Source organism: Calonectris borealis, chromosome 5, assembly GCF_964195595.1.
Source record: "Calonectris borealis chromosome 5, bCalBor7.hap1.2, whole genome shotgun sequence".
In the NCBI taxonomy this organism is placed as follows: Eukaryota; Metazoa; Chordata; class Aves; order Procellariiformes; family Procellariidae; genus Calonectris; species Calonectris borealis.
In genome coordinates this window covers 44,087,322-44,106,731 of record NC_134316.1, presented here as the reverse complement: position 1 = coordinate 44,106,731, position 19,410 = coordinate 44,087,322, and the positions used below count along the sequence as shown (strand labels likewise).

Below are 19,410 nucleotides of genomic sequence, written 5' to 3'. Positions count from 1 at the left end.
CCAAGGCTTCTGTAAAAAGGAGAGCATTCGTATCAACATCATGAATTAACATTTGTATGTGTTGTCTTCTACAGCCTTGAAGCAACCAACATTTGTTCAGTAACTCAGTATGGCACCAATTCTGCGTACCTCCCGCTAACCTGCCTTTTTGCACCCATGTGTGCAAAACAGTCTGTGACAGTCTGTTCCACGCAGCCAGACACTAGGGACTAGAGAACTACAGCAGGAGATTGCTTACCCCATCCTAACCAAGGTCAAGGAGATGCATGTAACTGGAGGCAGCAGGGGAAGGCAGAAGAATCTCCTTTAGCTGAGTATCTGCTTACCTACAATTCTGTAAAATGCTTTACACTGAATAAAAAGAGACCAGAAAATGTTTATGACTTGACAAATAAGCTGCGTATTCCATCGTACAGCTCATTCTAAGTGTGTCGCACAGTCACTTGAAGCAACCTGGGGGATGACGTAAATCAGCAGGCTGGCAGTGCTCTCCAACAGGCTACCTACCAGTCAGGGGTGGTGGAAACGCTAGACAGAGGGAGGTCTGCGGGACGCAGTGCAGATCCGCTTAGGCCATCAGAGGGTACATCTTTAAGCTAGCTAGTTTGAGTGTAGGACGTCCAGAGCAGCCGGAGTTCAAAGTGGGCTTGTATGCGTTGTTACTTGCCGCATGTACAATACACTGCTGCTGCTTTTATGACCACAATACAAATGTGCCGGTACACGTCCTTGGAGGTGTGCCCATGCTTGGGTATATTTGGTACTTCATATGTTTCTCCTGAGCAGTACAAAGAGAGCAAATGTGGGGTGAGGATCTGAACTTCTGTAGTCAACATAAGGCATTAAGTAACACTACATAACATTTGTAGCTCTAGATTTCAATTTTACATTAAAGGTGTCAGTAAAGAAAGGTAGAGGAATTTAAACACTGTCAGTAAAGTACTCCTAATTACCATATCACCAGGGTCTCTAAGCACCTGTATGATTTCAGAGTTCATAGTATCCTTTTAATAATTCCATCATCTCCCAAAATTGCACTGAACACCATAGCTACGAAAGTATTCTGTATTAAAAAAAAAAACTTATACTAGAATGCATAGGCACAGTGAGATAAAATACACCGGCTGAAACAGACAATGGGTATGATTCAGCACGACTGCTTCCCACAGCAATCATTGTCAGATGTCCTACAGGCAGATTCTGAAAAGCACATTCAGGAATTAACTAGCCTAAAGGAAACATCAATTATGTCCTGAAGCAAGAACCTTGGATTTTTATTTTTTTTTTAGAGTGAGAATGACTGAAAACTGGATCAGACCAAAACCCCACCTTGCCCAGTATCTGTCTCTCTTGGTAACAACACCTGGGCACAAATGAAGGGAAGAACAAGGCAAGTTTATAATGAATGATACTTCCTCCTCTGTATGCTCTCCTAGTTTCTAGCTATTTACAACTGAGGCATTTGAACTCAGCTACACCTGGTAACCTTGTCTTTAAAAGGTCCTGATGGATTTTTCTTCCTCAAATTCTTCTCCTCACTTTCTAAACTCATGTAAACTTTTGCATCAAAACAACCCGAAGCACTAAGATCCCAGTTTACAAATACTGTGAAACGAAATACTGCCTTTCATTTGTTTTGAGCCTACCAGCTAATAACTTCATTAATGATCTCCAGTTCTTGTGTGAGGTGAAACAGTGAACAACTATTCCCTGTTTTGATACTCATGATTTAAGAAGCCTGTATCCCAGATTTCCTCCATGTGGTTTCTTTTCCACAGTGCAGAGACTCAGTCTACAGTCATTCCTCAATACAGAAATTGTTGTAAACCTTGAATTGTATTTGCCACCTTTCTCTGCATCTTTTCTAGTCCTTCTATCTTTTTTTTTTCCTGAGGTGGACGGAGTGATGATAGGAGGGACACAGGAACCCAAGCCACACAAAAAAATGGAGATGTGGATGCTCCATGAATTTATTCAGTGCTCTAATGATGTTTTCAGTTTTATTCTCTGTTCCTCTCCTAACAGTCACTAACATTCCTAACACGAAGTTTGGTTTTTGAAGCCTATTTAGTGGTAATTTTGAATGCTATTTATATTCATAAAAAATAGAAAGCCTTGTCTCAAATCTTATTACAATGCCCTGAGTTCTCAGCAAACTTCTTTCTGCCCGGCTCTTCCTAAGGTCAAATTTGATGGCTGTTAAGTTCAGCCAGGATTTTCTTCATTTCACCAGCGAGTCTAACTTATTACCTTACATTCAAAGGTAATACCTAAGAGCAATTTGTTAGTATTTATCCTTTTTCTACCTCAAAATATCTTGACCTAAAGTTCCTTGTGGGAGGAGGGGGAAGCCTGCATCAATCTGCCTGCCTATATTCTCCAACGCCTGACAGACATTCTAGGTGTGACACCCTGGGTGTCAAATGATGGTAATTAGTCACTTGACAGAAGTAAGCATTTCCACAAATTACACAGGCTACTGGTGGCCTTTGGAGACACATCCAAAAAGGAAGGGACATCTCCGCTCCAGAACTGTCCACACTGATTAGGCTGTGTACCAGGTCCTGCTTATGAACTAGTGTTCAGGACACCTTAGGCTCACTCTGCTAAAACCATGGCACTTTCTACAGCATGTCTCCCTACGAAGTCCTTAGACCTTACAGCAGAGCTAGTAGAGAGCTCACCTCACATGTTAAGTAATCACTATTCCCACCACTGACAGCAGCAGACGCTGGTTTACAGCTCTTCAGTTCATCTGACACTTCTTCATAGCGGTCCCAGCTACCTATCCACCTCCACAGAGCTCCAGTGGAAGCGATATTGTAAAGTGTTTACTCTCATCTGATTTTTCCACCCCAATACTCTCTGGTTGAGACTGTGCGCCAACATAACACCTGCCATTAAGCGTTCCTTGCTATTTCACCCAAGTACTTCACCTACTTTTACTGTTGGAAAGAATAAGCATTTCTCATGTTGCTCTGACTCACAACACAGCAGCAGAGAATCATGCTCTGAACTCTCACCTTATTGATCCTTCGATTTCTACCTGTGAAAAACTCAAATATTTGGAGGTTTTTTCCTGGTCTTTTTCATAGGTCTCTAGGCTTGCAGAGACAGACCTGAAATCTTGTGAAGGCAGACTTTTGTCACAAGATCAGCATTAACACTGCTGCAACAAAGCCAGCTTATTAAATTAAGGTACACAAGATTTCGTTGTGGACACGTCTATGCATAATTCCAGAATCTCTTAATATAGAAGTACAGCTAAAAATCTTGACAGACAAACTCGGAGGAAAGACAAACATTCATCCCTCCTTCCCTCACCCTACTCGTTCTCTGCAGACTTAAAGCAGCATCTCATGCACCCAAATACTCCGAGAGTAACAATACTGTACAACATGCTCCATCCCAACATGCAGCTGTGATTAAAGTTGTCTAATAAAAATATTTCATGGTACATTCTTGATTGTCTCACACTTGGCCTGCTGTCTAACATACCAGATGGGTGAAATTAATATTGCAGTATATAGTTCCAAGTCAGTAAAGCAGAATATCCACATTCTACTTGCTTACATGAATATAAATTAATATCATCAATAAATTAATATAAATTAAAACATATTTTTGCAGTAGCATCAGACATGGATGCCTACTGCCTGTCTATTCTCACAAAGAGAAATTAAGATTAAAAAAATCCATTAGTAAAGTGAGAATATTATGTCTACATTTTTACTGTAATAGAGGTATTTCTCTTAGCTTAGTCCTTCACTTCCTCTCACTTTTGGCTTCTCCTGCTAGTAGCCAGTAATTTCAGAAGAATCAGCAACTTTAATCACTGGATGGGCCATTAGTCCGTCAATATAAATCTGCTACTCTCTTTCTCCAGTGACAGAAAATGGTCTTACTCTAGGAGAGACTGACCTGCAGAGAGGAGAGTGTGAAATACTCAACCAAGAAGATACCCCTTACACATTAGAAATAGCTAATTACAGGGCAAAATACCTTTATATTTAGAAATTATTCAGAGAGAGATGCATTGACTTGGTTTGAATGCACTTGGTGCTTTGAATATGGGCTAAACCGTACAATTCCCCAAGCACACTACCCATTACTAACAATTTCTAAGTATTTCAAGCAGATATGAAATACAATAATGTATTTAGACTGTTCTCTCTACATCCACATCTTTCTTTGCATCCGTAACACAATGGAAGACATATCTGTGCTAACTAAAATTTCTGCCTGTCATAGCAAGCTGGATGCCTTGTTCAGTAACAGTTACTGCGCGCTCCTCTTCTCCCAACAACGGTAAACCTCTCTTGTTTTGTCACTATTCATTGCAGCCCAGAGATGTTCTATAGCTTTAGGAGAGTATCCCAGTTTTTAGACATGTGGGAGTGAAACCTGGCTTTCATGAAAGCCAGTACGTTTGGGAACGTTTTTAAGTCACGTGGTAAACTGGAATCCAGTTGTTACTGGCAGGTGCAGGAGGTGCTGGGACAAGGGTACAAGAATAAGTTCCTTCACTGAAGTCTCAGAAACAAGAAAATTGCCTCAATATTCACACAGTGTGTCAATAATAACCAGTGTTTGCAAGGCGATAAGCACACTTTTTTGGAGGGTGAGCAAAGGCTACAGTGCTGCCCTATCTGCTGTACCAGTGCCCTGGAATTCGTGTACTGGAATTCTGGGCAGGTGAGGTCCTGGGGAAAAGACGCGGGGTGGGTCTGGGTCCAGAGTCTCTCAGGCAGGGCTAAGACTTTCAAAATTAAATTCCTTTTAATTAAGGAGCTACTCTGTGCAACTGAATTTGGATGAAAATGTATGTGTCAAAATTAAATAGAATCATGCCTAACTTTAAGAATTAAATTCTTGCACTACAGAGAAAATACTTACAATGCCTGTATATGTATACGTTCGCCATGGGAAACCAACCACAATTGTTGCTAAGTTAATTAATTGCTTGGTGTTAACAGATGTTTCATATCTGAGCTGCAGTTTTCAAAACTCCTGTTCTTGTGCTGTTGAGCCGTTTGGACAAAGCGAGCGAGACTACAGGAGCAAAGTGTTCTACTCAGGGATGGTTTCACTGATCATCACAGTATTTTATCTGTTCTTTGGCCTTCATACACTGATCTTTTGGGGTATCGAACTTCTGGGAGTTCTTAAGACTAAGACTTAATCCTAACAAAAATACACTGAAAAACCTGGTGTTCTATGACCCACGACCACTTCTATGCAATGATAATACGCCGGGGGACTTCAGGCTGTAGTGTAGATACAGAAACTAAGAAATGAATCAAAATTTTAGCTAACTAAACTATTTTTTTTCCTGTTTTCTCCAAGATGTTTCCCTAGGAAAGTATCTTCATTTCTTTTTAGTATGGACTGAAAAATGTCAGCAGAGAAAACTATAAATGTGCTTTTTTTATTCCGTCTCAAGTTTTGAATAAAGCTATGGATCCTGTTCTTCACTGCAGATTTGCAAAGTTGTTGTGAGGATTTTGTTGTTGTTTTTTTAAGTGATGCTACCCAACTGTGAAGGGAATAAGAGAGAAAAATCAAATCACAGCTATGGGCAGGCAGTGCGCATAAGCCAAGCTGGTCCTCAACAAGATGAGCAAGAAAATCCGGTGGGGTCCTCCTCCTCACCTCACCTGCTTTACTGAACCCCCGAGACAACAGACTTCACTCAGTCAAGGATACATGGGGGGTGGGAGGGGACCCTGAAATGCAAAGCAGATTAGTTTTTGGTTTTGCTAGGACAGATTGTTGGGAGAGGGTAGATTAGGAGGGCTACCCAAGTGCAGGATGATTCACAAGCTCATTGTTCCAATTCCCCAGGGAAAAACAGACTTTTCTCTGATGAAATCAGAGCGTGCAGCAAACTTACAGGACTGATGAACAGGTAACACAAGAATATTCTACTTATCTGTCTTCTAAATAGGCGACTACAGCCTGTAAACCAAGATAACATCTATTCTTTATACGTATTCCTTACATTAAAAAAATTCCGAAGGTTTCCATTTTTTAAGTGTGTAACATGAAGTATGACTATTAAAAATGTATTTCAGTCAATGAGTTCCTCAAAAATTATTCTACTAATCATTGCTGCTGAACCCCAACATTGTGATTCATCACTTTAATTCCAAAGAACTTCTCTGTTCCCTGACTAGGATTCCTAACCATCCCACTGAAAACGCACAAAAGACTTTCTGTAACTGCTTCCTCCAGCCACACTTCAGCAAGCGATGACGATACTTCCAATACTTCACCAGTCTTAAATAAGCGACGAAATCCAGGACAGACTCTCGAAAATACAAATGCCTTACTTTACCAACTGCTCAAGTGCTTTGATTTCCCTGGTTGTGAAGGGCTACGTTTTAACACCATCTTAAAGGAAACTAAAACCTGGAGCAAAACTCAGAAAAGATTCATAATACAAGCAATGGCAGCCCAGGAGGAGCTCCTGGCATTAAAGTTTACCCAAAGCTAGCTTGTGGTCTAGGCTTTTGCCACTACTCTCTGACTGCAGCAAACTCAGAACAGAAGATGACAAGGACAATAAAAATATTTTTAAATTTTACAAAGTAAATCCAAACACCTTATAAAAACAGTTGCCAAAGCATGACACAAAAAGCTAGATATCTTCGGATATTTCAGCAGGTCTACTGCAATGACCTCCAACTTAAGCAAGGAGAAGTGACAGCGACCACCTAACCTTCGTGCTTCGCAAGGCCGCTGGCTCTGCATAAGGAAGACTCCCAGTGGAGAACTACGCAAGTCCCATGGTACACATCCACCTGACCACCATAAAATGAAACCAAATTCTTCGTCTTGTTAGATACAGTTGAGGAAAAGTAAGAATACTGTAGCTCATAAAAGCGAATTTTAGTGGCAAGTAAATACAATATACCGAGTAAGAAAGAGAAGGGAGGATGTGAGGTCCTCCGCAGTGGGAAAAGGAGCCTGCATAGGAGGTAGTGCAATTCCACTGGGAAAATGAAATGGAAAGGGCACGTTAAGGGAAGAAAGATGAGATGCACATGTAAAGGGGGTGAGAGTGTAAAGCAGAACAAAGGCTGCATTTAGGTGAGAACAGAACTGTGTAGGTGATTTCTTTTTACATGACAGGACACCAGATACCAGCTAGGTAGACCACTAGAGTTTTTGTATCAGTCTCTTAGGTTTCTAACATCACTCATTGCTTTTTCATTAACGTGGCCTTTCCTTTATTGTTTTGGTTCATTGCAGCCAAGTTGTTCTGTGCCTGTGAAGATTATGTCTCTGACCTGAACACTGGAAGGGTAAGAGGTTTGTTCATGGAGCATTCCATAATTATTACAGCAAATTCACTGTCCAGTGCCTGCCTACTCCCCATTACGTCTATTTTTAACAGCTATCAAATCCTCTAGAATACAGCAGCTCTTTGGATGCACGGATGTTTTCTATAGAGAAAGAACACGGCAGACTTCAGTGTAGTGCACAGATACTTAGCTACATGACCAACATTAATGATGTCTTAGCAAAATCCTGTCACCCAATATGTTTTTATATTTGTGTTATACAATATACTACAGTTAACTAATACATTTATCAGAATTGTACAAGAGTAAATGACACTACAAACCACTTCCCCATATCAACATCTTTTTTTTGTCCCAAGCAGGCCAACAAGTCATTAATCTAGACTATTTATTCATAAGTAAACAGTTATATGACCTGAACTTTAAATTAAACCCAAATGTTTGAGGCTGTATAAAGCAACATTTCTTCAAAAAGATAATCAGTCATCAATATTGTATGTTATGTGATGCTAGTGGATCACATTACTGTATACCCATACTTTCATCATTTATTTTTCTAAAGAAATATTAGTTCTGAAAGTCCTAATATGGCCTACAAATAAATCGCCTCTAGTCTGCTATACTGGATAATCTTCCTTGATTGCTATTTTGGAATATCTCTATCTGAGCTATACATCCATCCAATTGCTTTTGCAGGTTCATTTTCATTTTTAAATAAGTTTTGCACACAAAAAATGTCCAAAAAGGTTAATTTAAAGAAAGTGTTAGCTTTTTGTTTCTTTTTACATGTTAGCACATTTAGATGTTGAATGGTATGCATCGTAAGACGACTGAAAACCCACTCCAGTAACAGTGCAGAAAGTCCATAAGAGTTTGACATTTCTTCTTAATCTCTTACGCAGGTTCCACTACAGGAACAAAAAGGAATAAGTATTAAAAATCCCACAAAACTAATGAGTAGCTAATGCTGAGAGGTAACACAGAACAACAAAGAAATTCAAAATCTTGTACCTACTGTATCTAGGTGCTTTTCATGTATATATATGGAGTATACACATGTATTTATGTTTTACACAAAACATGAATGGAGGAGTTACAAGTAAATTTTTAATTAGAAAATCTCTTCTTTCAGGGGAAAAAGCAAGCCATTAGATGGATACACTTACAGTTGTTTTCACTTCTAAAATCAGGTAAGGCTTTTGCTTCAGGGAACTAACACACAGGAACTGCCTTGAAGTAAAACAGTGAATGCAAGCAGAAGATAAACTGGGCAGGCTCAACCTCAGAAACAAATTAAAGTGCTGACCTCACCTAAATTCCTCTGTGGCAAGATGGAAGGTCTTTTTCTTCCGGGTTATGTCGAGGTAACTCAGTTTCATTAAAATAAATTGGACTTCTCTCGTTCATATTTAAATCAGACATCGACACCAATATCATGTTGTTTTGTGATACTGTCTACACATAATCTCCCTGTCCCAGAGCAAATTACTGTCCTCCTACTAGAATCTCTCATGAAGATCTGCAGGTTTCCCCACTTGCTTGCTATCTTGCTATCTCAAGAATTCCTTTTTCCTGTCTTTCTCTTTTAACTAAGAAGAAACTTAAGAAACTCAGATATATTCTTCATTCCTTTTCCATTCTTATTTTCCCTTCTGATAACTCACTCCAATTCCTCTGCTATCTCTTCTTCTAATCCATCCAGGTAACAATAGCTTCAAGGAACCCATTCCCCTTGTTTCTAGTCTTCACCACACAATCTCAGGTTCTGACTCCTTCGTTGCTGCCTACAAAGACCTTTCACCATTCCCTTGCTTGTTCTCTTACTTTCAACCCTCAGCTGCTTGTCAGCTTATGCTTTTAGCTTTTATGTCTTCAACTCCACCTTTGCCTGACCACGTTTATGGGACATCCATTTCACTGAAAATACATTAAAACTTCGCTACAGCTAGGTCCTAGAGCCTAATGCTATATCCCCAGCTATTGCTTACATCAGTCAAAATGCACCTAAAAGAGCTAAGTTAAGGAATAATTGAATAGGTCTATAGTTTTTTTAATTACAGTAGAATTTACAGGAACATATTCAGGTGGAAGAGAAAAGCCAGATCATTATTGGCCAGAGAAGACCTCGAGAAGCTTCAGAGGCGATAGGAGGCTAGAGTCCTAGGGACAACGGAGGATGTGCTTACGGGTAGCCACACTGCATTAATCAACACCATATTTTATTCAGGAGATATTTTTGAAAAAAAATCTAGTTTTGTGGATATTCTCCTCCGGGCCATATGGGCCTGGCTGGGCATATACTGTCTGGACAGATTAAAGGCATCTGAAAGCAACTGGGTAAATGCGAATTCAAATAAAATCATAGGATGAGATACTAAAAGTAGTAAGTTTTTTATTTGAGTTAGACACATAAATATTAAGAATGTTTGACCTAGTTGTGGATGGACATGTTATGCCCTTGTAGAAAAAAATCATGTAATTAATTTTAATTTTACTCAGACTACATATTTATGGTTTCTTCCAGTCCCATGCTGTAATGGTAATGTTCTATAAACTGCACAGAGAAGATATTGACTCCCTATTCAGGAAGGATAACTCTTGAGAAGAGATGCATTAGAAAACACACTCATTTTATAGCAGGCAGACGTGTGGAGCTTGCTTCTCTAAGAAGAGTGTTACTTAAAACTGAAGTTCTAAAAGTATGGCTATTCCTACAAGGCAAAGGAAACTCTGGGTACATTGTAGCTGAGCTCTTAATGATTGCTTCTCTTTCATTAGCTGTGGGTAGGAAGAGTAAGAAAAGGACTGCAAACATGTATTCATGATTCTCATTAGCAAAAATGGCACTGTGCAAATCAATTTCCATGGATCCTCCTAGGATGGGCTTTCTAATTAGTCCATCATTAGACAGCTAACTTCTCACCACTTCTCAGACATCAAATAGTCCATCACCCCAACACATCACCCGAGCTAACAAGGAGAATTTTAATGAAAGCAAGTCAAATTGGCTGCTACCACAGGAAGCACATAATAGGCTTTTTTATTAATCTTTCCCTACCCTCGTTTCTATTCAGTATTTTAGTTTCTGTTCTTATAAACCTTTTGGTTTGCACCAATAATTTTTTTTAACCTCCTGTTACTAAAGAATAGAGCAGCTGCAACATGGGCGGGGGGGGGGGAACCTCGGATAAAACCCAAATGAGGTACAAGCTGAGATTGCTACTGGGTATTTTAGAGCTTTCCATCCCATGATGCTGAAGAGAAATGTCAGCTTGCTGCTTGTGGTTTTAAATGGAAGCAGTCCGTGAAAAGCATTTGGCTGATTGGCTCAGGAACATGGTTTAGATGAGCTTCCAGCATGGTCATCCTGCTTTACACAGGGCAGATGCTCAATTCCAAATGGTGGGGTTTGGGCTTGAAAAACTTATCAGCAGGCACAAAAAGGGAAACTCCCTTAAGATTCAAAGTGACTTGACAAACACATACACAAAGGAAAAAAAGAATGGTTGACAAAGATCAAAAATCCCTCCCCGAACTGATAGTCATTTCAGTATCTGAGTAGCAGCATCAGTATTTATATTTTTTTTTAATTGAGGGAAAAATACTTAAAAGAATAAATTCTACATGGACATGTCCCTAATTTAAAATAGCTGCTCCCGCCTGAAGGAAAATCTGCTGCCCTACTGTTCAGACACAAGTCTGCTCATACCAATTTTCTGTTTCTCTGTATTTCGCCTCCTTTTCTTCTTTATTACCAGGGACATTTACATGAAACAGCATTTTTGCTTTTAAGAGTTCATCTGTTCCTGCTGCTTATCCCCCCACCTGAAGTCATAATCCTCCGTTTGTGACGACATAATAATTTCCACTGCAACCAATTGTGATGCCGCAAACGGAGGATTATGACTTTAGGTGGGAAATAAACAGCAGGAACAGATGAACACTTAAGAAACAAAGATCCTGTTTTCATGCAAATGTCTTTTGTCATCAAGAACAAGGTTAGAGAAATGCAGAAAATATACGATAAGAGCAAGCAAGCAGAATGGATACTAAAGAGAAACTCTCAGCATTTTCCAGGAGGCATTCAGCTGCTCCTTCAAATTAACTTCCTACATAACTAGGAATTTTAAATGTTTCTGAAACGTAGGTAACTTTGTATTTGATTGAATTGCCAGCATAATGTGATCTGAATTATTGACGTCGCCTCACCAGCAGGGCTAGTGCACTTTGCCATGGGGGTTCCTGCGTGAATTAAAAAACAAACAAACAAAAAAAAAACAACAAAAAAGAAATCATCAGATATAGGACCAAGAGAGGATTCTGATGTCAAAGCTCAGCTGGGCTATTTTCCTCCTCCTTCTTCAAAACCAAAAAATTCTCCCATTTCAGAAGTATCACTAGCTGAATTAATATTCAGGTGATCCAAACAGTGTGAGCAACAGCAGCAATCTGTTTTTTAATTTAGTTTGGATCAATTTCGTGGCTGTTGCAGAGATAATTAGAGGGCTGCAACGAATGGTGAAGCTCCCTCTAAATTTAGTCTGAACACAGCCTATAAGATGCAGTCCAAAAGGACACACCTAACAAAGCAGGGCAAATATTTTTGCTGTGGTTAATGAATGGATAGAAAAAAAAATGCATCAGTGAAGAAGAAAAACATCTGAAATGATCTTTCCTCCTGGAATAAAACCAACTCCTAAGCAAAACAATTTTTAAAAAATTATCAAAATTTTCACTATGGACTTTTTGCTTTAAAATGGCATGTGTTCTAAAAATAAATATTCAAAAAATGGCTCAAAAACATTTTCTGTGTCAAATGAAATGGTTTAGGTTAATTCTATTTGTTTGCAGCTCAGTCACTGAATTTAATATGTGGACAGTCCTAGCGTCTACGTTAAGGAGTTCAGTGAACTTAATGAGGCTCACATCACAGAGTTTTAGGGATACTTTATCGGTCCAAACCAACTGTGCCAATGTGGTGCAAAACTGATGGGCTCGTAACACACCACAGTGGTGATCAGAACCGTTCTCCTTCTCCAAGAGTAGGAGAACGCTTCTCCTCTCTCCAGTAAAATTCCAGAAACAGAGTGAGTGTGTGTGGGGGGGTGTACGTATTTATTTAATTATAGTAAGGCTTACTGTGAATCGATTTCCCAGCTGGGACTTTTGACCACACAAACCATTTTAGGTTCTCATATGCAAACTGGTATGCCCGTCTAACGCCTGGAACACGGTCACGACACACAGGCCAAGAGCGCAAGCAGAATGGGACAGGGGTCTCGGCACGCTGGTAACTCGTGTTTAAAAGGTCATCTCACATCCTGAAACACATTTAACAGACCGAAGTAGCTAATACTAATATGATTTCTCATTTATTCTTTCATTTTTACTTTTCAAAGATGCAGAGACCTTGGCTCAGATCCATCCAGCCTAGTTTTAAGCAGTTCACTGAAGCCCTGAATGAAAGGCCCAATTTTCCTAATCTTCCTACGCAGACAAGACCTCCAGAAGATGATTCACCCCAAGTTCTGAATCACCCTCGTGAAGTGCCTCACTGACTGCGGAAGGAACGGAGCGACGTACGTTTACACGAGAGCGATGTCTACGTGTACGCGCCGCTCAGCTCTCCAGTTCCCTCCTTCTTCCCAGGCAACCGAATCCCATCCCACAAAACTTCTTGCCCGTTCAGCCGTACAACAAGTGATCCGTGATCTCCCAGTGCTAGCAGCAAACTTTTCAGCCTGGCACTCGCAGTGCGATGCTCAGACAACCATTCAATGTAGTCTCTGCCGAGAAGCAGGGGGAAAAAAATTGTCTTGCTATTATACTGTCAGATTTCCTAACCACCTTAAGGTCTCATTTCTGAGACTATTTTAAATTAATTTTAGACAAACTACACCTTTATCTTCTGTTCCTTATTGCGTAAGTTAGGTTGTTTTGTTTTTAAAGGAGTATTTTACTGACCTAACTGATATTCAGAAAGAAAAGGATCCCAGAAAGAAAAGGAGGAAAAAGAATGTAAAAATAAATGTGTAATTTTTAAAGCAAGTCTTCTTGAAAATGTGTTTTTCTGTACAGCTGTTCCTTTAAGCCAGCAACAGTGCTGGATGAAGCATAGAATCAACTCTCTAAAAACTAGTCTTTAATAATTAAGTTACATAAATTGAACATAATTAAGTTATACCAGCTGGGCATGTGCTATGTGTATTTGAATGATGAGGTCGGCAGTAAAAAGCAATACAGAATAGATGTTAAGGTAATTTCTATACAATTTTCCACTTACATTAAATGTGCCAAGATATTCAGATTGTAAAAGGGTCTTAAGTAAGTGCAAGAAGCTAGTTTATATTTAAAATTCATTTAATAGATCAAATTAAAAAGTGAAATATGAAAAATTAAAACATCTCTCCACTATTGTCAGTTTGATAAAATGGAAAGGAAGAGGGACAATGAAACAATTTCACTCTCAAATTTGCTTGCAGTTTTGATGTGACCCCAAGCCATAATTCTCAAGTCATCACAGAGGAAAATTACCCATTCTTGACAGTGTCTAAAACTTGGTTTTCTTTATAAGAGTATTTTTGTTACTAGATCTTGTACAGAATTGTAGAGAGAAATTTGGAACCAGCAGGATAATTTATACCAGTTTACATGCTTGAAAAGACATATACTGTTTACAAAATGTTTCATCCTTAAAAGCAGAGACAGATCTGTAGCCCAATATAAATTGCAGAAAGAAAAAAAAAAAACCACCACAGGGCTACAAGGAATCTTAAAAAGTCATCTAGTCCACCCTTTGTCCACAGAAGAATCAAGGGTTATGGTTTTCGCGAAAAAACCCAACAACAGGTGAGAAAGACATCCAACGATCAAGACTCCACAGTATCCCAACCTACTCCACTACTTGACAGAGTTCTTCCAGTTGGAAGTATTTTCCCAACTTGAATCTACCTTACTCGAGCAGTTCAGAGGTCTTTACCACTTCTTCTAGCCACTACGTGTACAGACTTCATGTTCCTTTTCTTTCTTCAGGAGCCTTTTAAATCTTTGAAGATTATTCTTAAGATCCCCTCTCCCATCTTCTCTCCTTTAGATTAACCACCCCAGATCTTTCAGTTCTCCTTCGAACACCAAGATATCCAAGGCTGATCATCCTCATTGCTCTCTTCTGCACTCTCTTCCACTGCTTCACCTCCTCCCTGGTGCATACCCAGCACCAAACACCACACTCCCATTGAGGTTTTAGGGATTATTTCATGAGTCTTCTTGGATACACCCTCTGACATCCTTTTCTGCAAGTCTAACACTTCAACTTAGGCGGATCACAGACTAAATGCTAACGTCAGATCTTTTTTCTGCAAAACTACTCACTAGCCAGTTATTCTTTACTCTGTTTTCATGCATTTTATGCACTTTATTATTCCAAAGCCTAGGAAACTGCACATTTCCTTACACGGTGTCATTCCACCTTCCTCCCAAACCACTTCTCCAACCTGTCAAGCTTATACTCAATTCTTACTGTGTCCTTCAACATATTTGCAATCCCTCCCAATTTCACATAATTTGCAAATTTAGTAATTATAATTCAGATGAGAGAATGGAGAGCACTAAAGAAAGCGCCGAGTATTACGGGTCCAGAACTGACCCTGCAGATTGCCATCTCCCCCCTCCTGAGAGTGGATCAGCGGCTACAGTGGGCGGACTGCTTTTGCGCTCTTCGTACTGGAGACTCAGGTCTTCTCCAGATAGAAATACTATGACAGGAATCTTCTACTTTATTTCCCAAAGCAGATCTATGACAGACACTCGAACTGCTCCCAAAATAATACGCAGATACTATTAAACATGTTATTAAAATTTATATTGGTAGAGACCAACGGAGCAATCTACCAACTCCTCACCAGAGGACCTGTCTCAAGCTTTATCTGAGAATGTATGTTTATATATGAGCAGAGGTATCCTCACATACAAGGCAGTTAAAAAGAACACGCTATTAACAAATGCAAGTGTTGAAAATTTTGACAGGCACCAAAAAATCCAGTGCTTTGATCTTTCTATAACCTGCAAAACCAGGGACTATGAATACAATTGCACTATGTTTTTGCACATTAACTTCTCTATTCCTTGAGAAAGATGAGGACAGGCTTGGCTTTGGTTTCTGTATACCTCACGTGAATCCAGCCATTTGATTATGTCCATAGAAATGAAGTATTTTGACAGCCTTCGTCAAGGAGATGTCAAACAAATATTACATATGCATCCATCATCACTACAGGTCTTGTTTGGATATTATCTGACTTTAGAGAAATTGAGAAAAAGGCGTCACTTCTTCAGAAGAAGATGAAGTATATTAACTAATGAGAGTGCTTTAGTGAGACAATTCCTTGGTAAAGTCTGCTAAAGCAGATGGTTTGGTGACCGCCTATGGCAGAACCAAACACAGAACTTGGGATACCAACTGCTGTTAAAGTTAAGACTTCAGATCACACTGTTATGAAGGAAAAAAGTAATTTTATTTGTCCTGGAATTCCAAAACTTAACACTCTTTTTCTTTTTTTTAACTCAAGAATGCATCTAGCTCAGTAGAATTACTAACCCCATATATTTTTCAGTATGGAGACAGACAGGGAAAGAAAAGACATCAGCTAAAACAGAATGGCAATAAAAATGTTAGATGGACACCTATCTGTCTCCCTTAGAAACCCAATACAGTATGCTGTAATTCACTCTCAATAACTGACCATCAATTAATCTTTTTGTAAGAGAGGTTTATGGCCATAAGCTTCTATTGATTTTAAAGTTAAGAAAAAAAATGGAAAATAGCTACATGCAGAACACCTTCCAAAAGTGTATTACAAGGAAGACCTTTTGCTTCCCAGCTTAACCTCTGCAAATTATGTACTGAGAAAAGCTAAAAGAAAGCCCTTGCTAAATTCACAACAGCGTAAGCATTGCAGTAAACTGCAGTAACTGCAGCAAAAACTGGTCTTACTGATGCACTGGGAGCTCTGCGCCTTAAAGAGGATTTCACGCATTCTAAGCATCTTGAATAGACGAGGAAATCAATGTTTGCCACCCAGAGCAACATATGGAATTAGTTCCCATCCAACCTCTGAAAAGTCATTTATTTTCTATCCTTGAAAGAGTTTTACATCATAGAAAGTTAAAATACATTGAGTAAGGTCTCCAAATAATCTTTAATCCTCCGTCTCAAAGCCTTCTGTCTACCTCCACAAGCTACATTTGAGTGAATAATAACTTTTATAAAGGAGAATTGTATGTTGTAAAAGCTTATTTTTAACCAACTAATAAAACTGGAACCATTAAGGAATGGGCCTTTGCTTTCAAGGGCCAGTACATTGGAAAAGTAACTTCCCCCTGTAACACTCATTAGAAATTAATTATTTCATCATTTATAATCAAAATACGTAATCAGATAAAAGCCACAAGCTACATTTCCTGTCAATGAGAATCAAAAAATTGGGAAGAGACGCAACATAAGCTACCACAAATATAACAGAGAAGCTTACTGTTAATAAAGCTGACATTGCAACTTCCCTTTGCATTTAGGTCTCTACCCCATGTTACGTTGCTGTTGCCATTTATGAACTCGTGATGCATTACAAATTTACAAGTCAAGAGAGCAGGCCAGCTGAATTTAGATACAAATGACAGAGGAGATGACAAACATCTATTGACCTTTCTGTCAGAGGGCAGGGTCAGCAGGAGGGAGAAGGATTATACCTTTCCTTTTTAACTGCATGTCATAAAAGCAGAGATTAGAGAACAAACTGCCTTAGTGTTTTCCCAACTAATAAAATACTCGAATTCTGGAAGAATCTTTCCAGTACCACTGTTAAACACTCCAGGGGTAAGCAGACATCAGGTTCTCTCACACCTGAGGGGTCACTGAAAGCTATTCTCTCTCCATTACCAGCGCATCCCTCGCTCCTCTGTTTACACCCAATACACATGAAATCCACATATGAAGGACTATGATTTAGGACTGTCTAAATTTGAAGTCAATTCATCACAGGCAAAACGCTACCGATGCTCACACAGCATCTGACAAACCACACGCAAGCTTCCAGACCGGCTGCTAGACAGGTTGAAATCAGAAGCTCACCTGGAGTCCTGGAGATCACCCCCATCTCATCAGCCACTCCTTACCATAAGCAAGGCAAGGAACACATGAGCCAACAGCCTGAGAGCTACGGCTGCGCCAAGGGCTCAAAGCTTCAGTTCTTCAGCATAATTTTCATGTAAAATCTTGAAATAATTATTTACGTTTACAATCTCTTCTGCAGAATGTTCTCAAATTTTTAGCCTACTTCATAAAATTCACATGGGAATTCCGCAGCTTGGCAAGCTTTAACTTCTTCATCTCTTGAATGGACAGTTCTAGATACGGAAGGAAAAAATACTCAAAAAACCTCTTCATGTCTACTTTCATGGACTAGACCACAGCTCCTGTTAAAACTACTGATGTTCAATTTAGCGTGATCAGATTTATTTTAAAAAATATAGAGATTTATGTTTTAATTTCCAAATCATCTTTAGAGGGAACGAAATAGGATGGCAGTATTATTAGGGAATGCTCATTATTAAAACTATAAATCCCTCCAAAACGAAAATAAGTCGTCTTTTTTTTTCCCCAGTGTTGAAAAAGGTGAAAGTCACCTCCCAAAAGTTCAGTGGATAATTTAATACCTTATTCAACTAAAGTAAGCATTTTGTTGCTTCTCTGAGGAATAATGGTTACTCTAAAGACATTCAAGTTTGGAAAGCCCATGCTCAACTCTCATTCAGCAAAGCAGTCAAATTCATGTCTTACAACTAACATGTGCCCCAGGTACCCCAAAACTGCACCCAGATTTAAATCCTCTCTGAAGCATCCAGTTAGCAGATCTGCTTTCCTAAATCATCACTGAAGTGACCCCACAATTAAAAGGTGCTCATATACCACACCAGAAGATGAGATTAGAATTTAAGTAAATTGTTAAATTAAGAATTAAATTGTCCACAAATTAATGAGGGTTAAGGGCATTTTTCTGTTTGGGGTTTTGTTTGTTTTGTTAACTGCACTAAAAAAGAGTCTTTCTACTGCTGAGTTGATTTAGGGCAAAATTTTCAGAGACGTGCATCCACAGCGTGTGCGTGTTACTGCACCTAATTAGAAAAACAATCAATTATCTGCTGTTTTTGCTTAGAAAAGTTACAGCAAAATTCTTAGTCTAGTTTCCAGCAGGAAAAAAAAAGAGAAAGTACATTATGACTGCCCTTCCTCCACCCCCCCCAGCTCTTTCAAGGTATTCTTTCATACTTCCTCCAGCTCCACATGAGGATAACTCCTCCTCTCTTTTTTTTAATATATATAGATATATATAAAAAAGAAGACTTTTAAAAAATTTTTTATATATATACAAAGTCTATCACTTGTTATTTATTTCTCTGACACAATTAGGCTTTAGCATTAGTTTCATTTAAATTCCACAGCCTGGAAAGAGCACGTGTATTAGCAAGACGTCCAACTATTTGTTTCAGTCACGCCTGAGAACCCGAGCGGGGCGAGCAGACGTAAGGCAGCATGTCTGCCCAGCTTCCACCAGTACCCGGCGCTGAGAAACCCCATTGCACTGGGGGCACCAGCAAGCAGGTCACGCGTACCACAGCTTTATGGAAGTCATGGCAAATGCCTCCATCCCACCAAAGAGAAAAGAACAAAATATTCACATGCTAACTCTCTGTCTTGGAAGAGATTTATTGTACACACACATTGTTTTCTATGCAGTAAACGGACACCGATTTGAAATCTGAACACTGTAAGAAAATGCTTCCGTATGTGCCAAGGTTAAACTCGTCTCTGTTGTGTGACCACTTTAATATGATTTGCAAGCTCGCCTGTGTCTCCATGATAAGCTCCAAACATATCCTAACCTTCTTTCCAGCCCTGCTTCAGTGTTTGCACTCCCACTGCTTCAACTGTTGCTCCAGAGCCCCATGCCTAACCTCTGCTGGGCACCTTTTCCTTTCCCTTTCCAATGTGTCCTTTTTCTCACTGCTGGTTGCAATGGTCTTCCTTCCTCAAGGTTTCCCACCTCCG

At 39.4% G+C, this 19,410-nt stretch overlaps 1 protein-coding gene across 2 annotated transcripts in view; it reads right to left on the bottom strand.

Moving 5' to 3' along the window:
* Nucleotides 1-19,410, bottom strand: part of LOC142083085 (transmembrane protein 263-like) — a 242,692-nt gene that overhangs the window by 117,788 nt on the left and 105,494 nt on the right. The window contains exon 2 of one of the 2 annotated variants that reach the window (XM_075152173.1): nt 17,434-17,708. The exons of the other annotated variant lie outside the window; for it this stretch is intronic. Within the exon in view, the coding sequence (XP_075008274.1) occupies nt 17,434-17,458 (25 nt within the window). The 5' untranslated portion in view covers nt 17,459-17,708. The remainder of the gene's footprint in view (nt 1-17,433; nt 17,709-19,410) is intronic. 2 annotated transcript variants of the gene reach the window in all.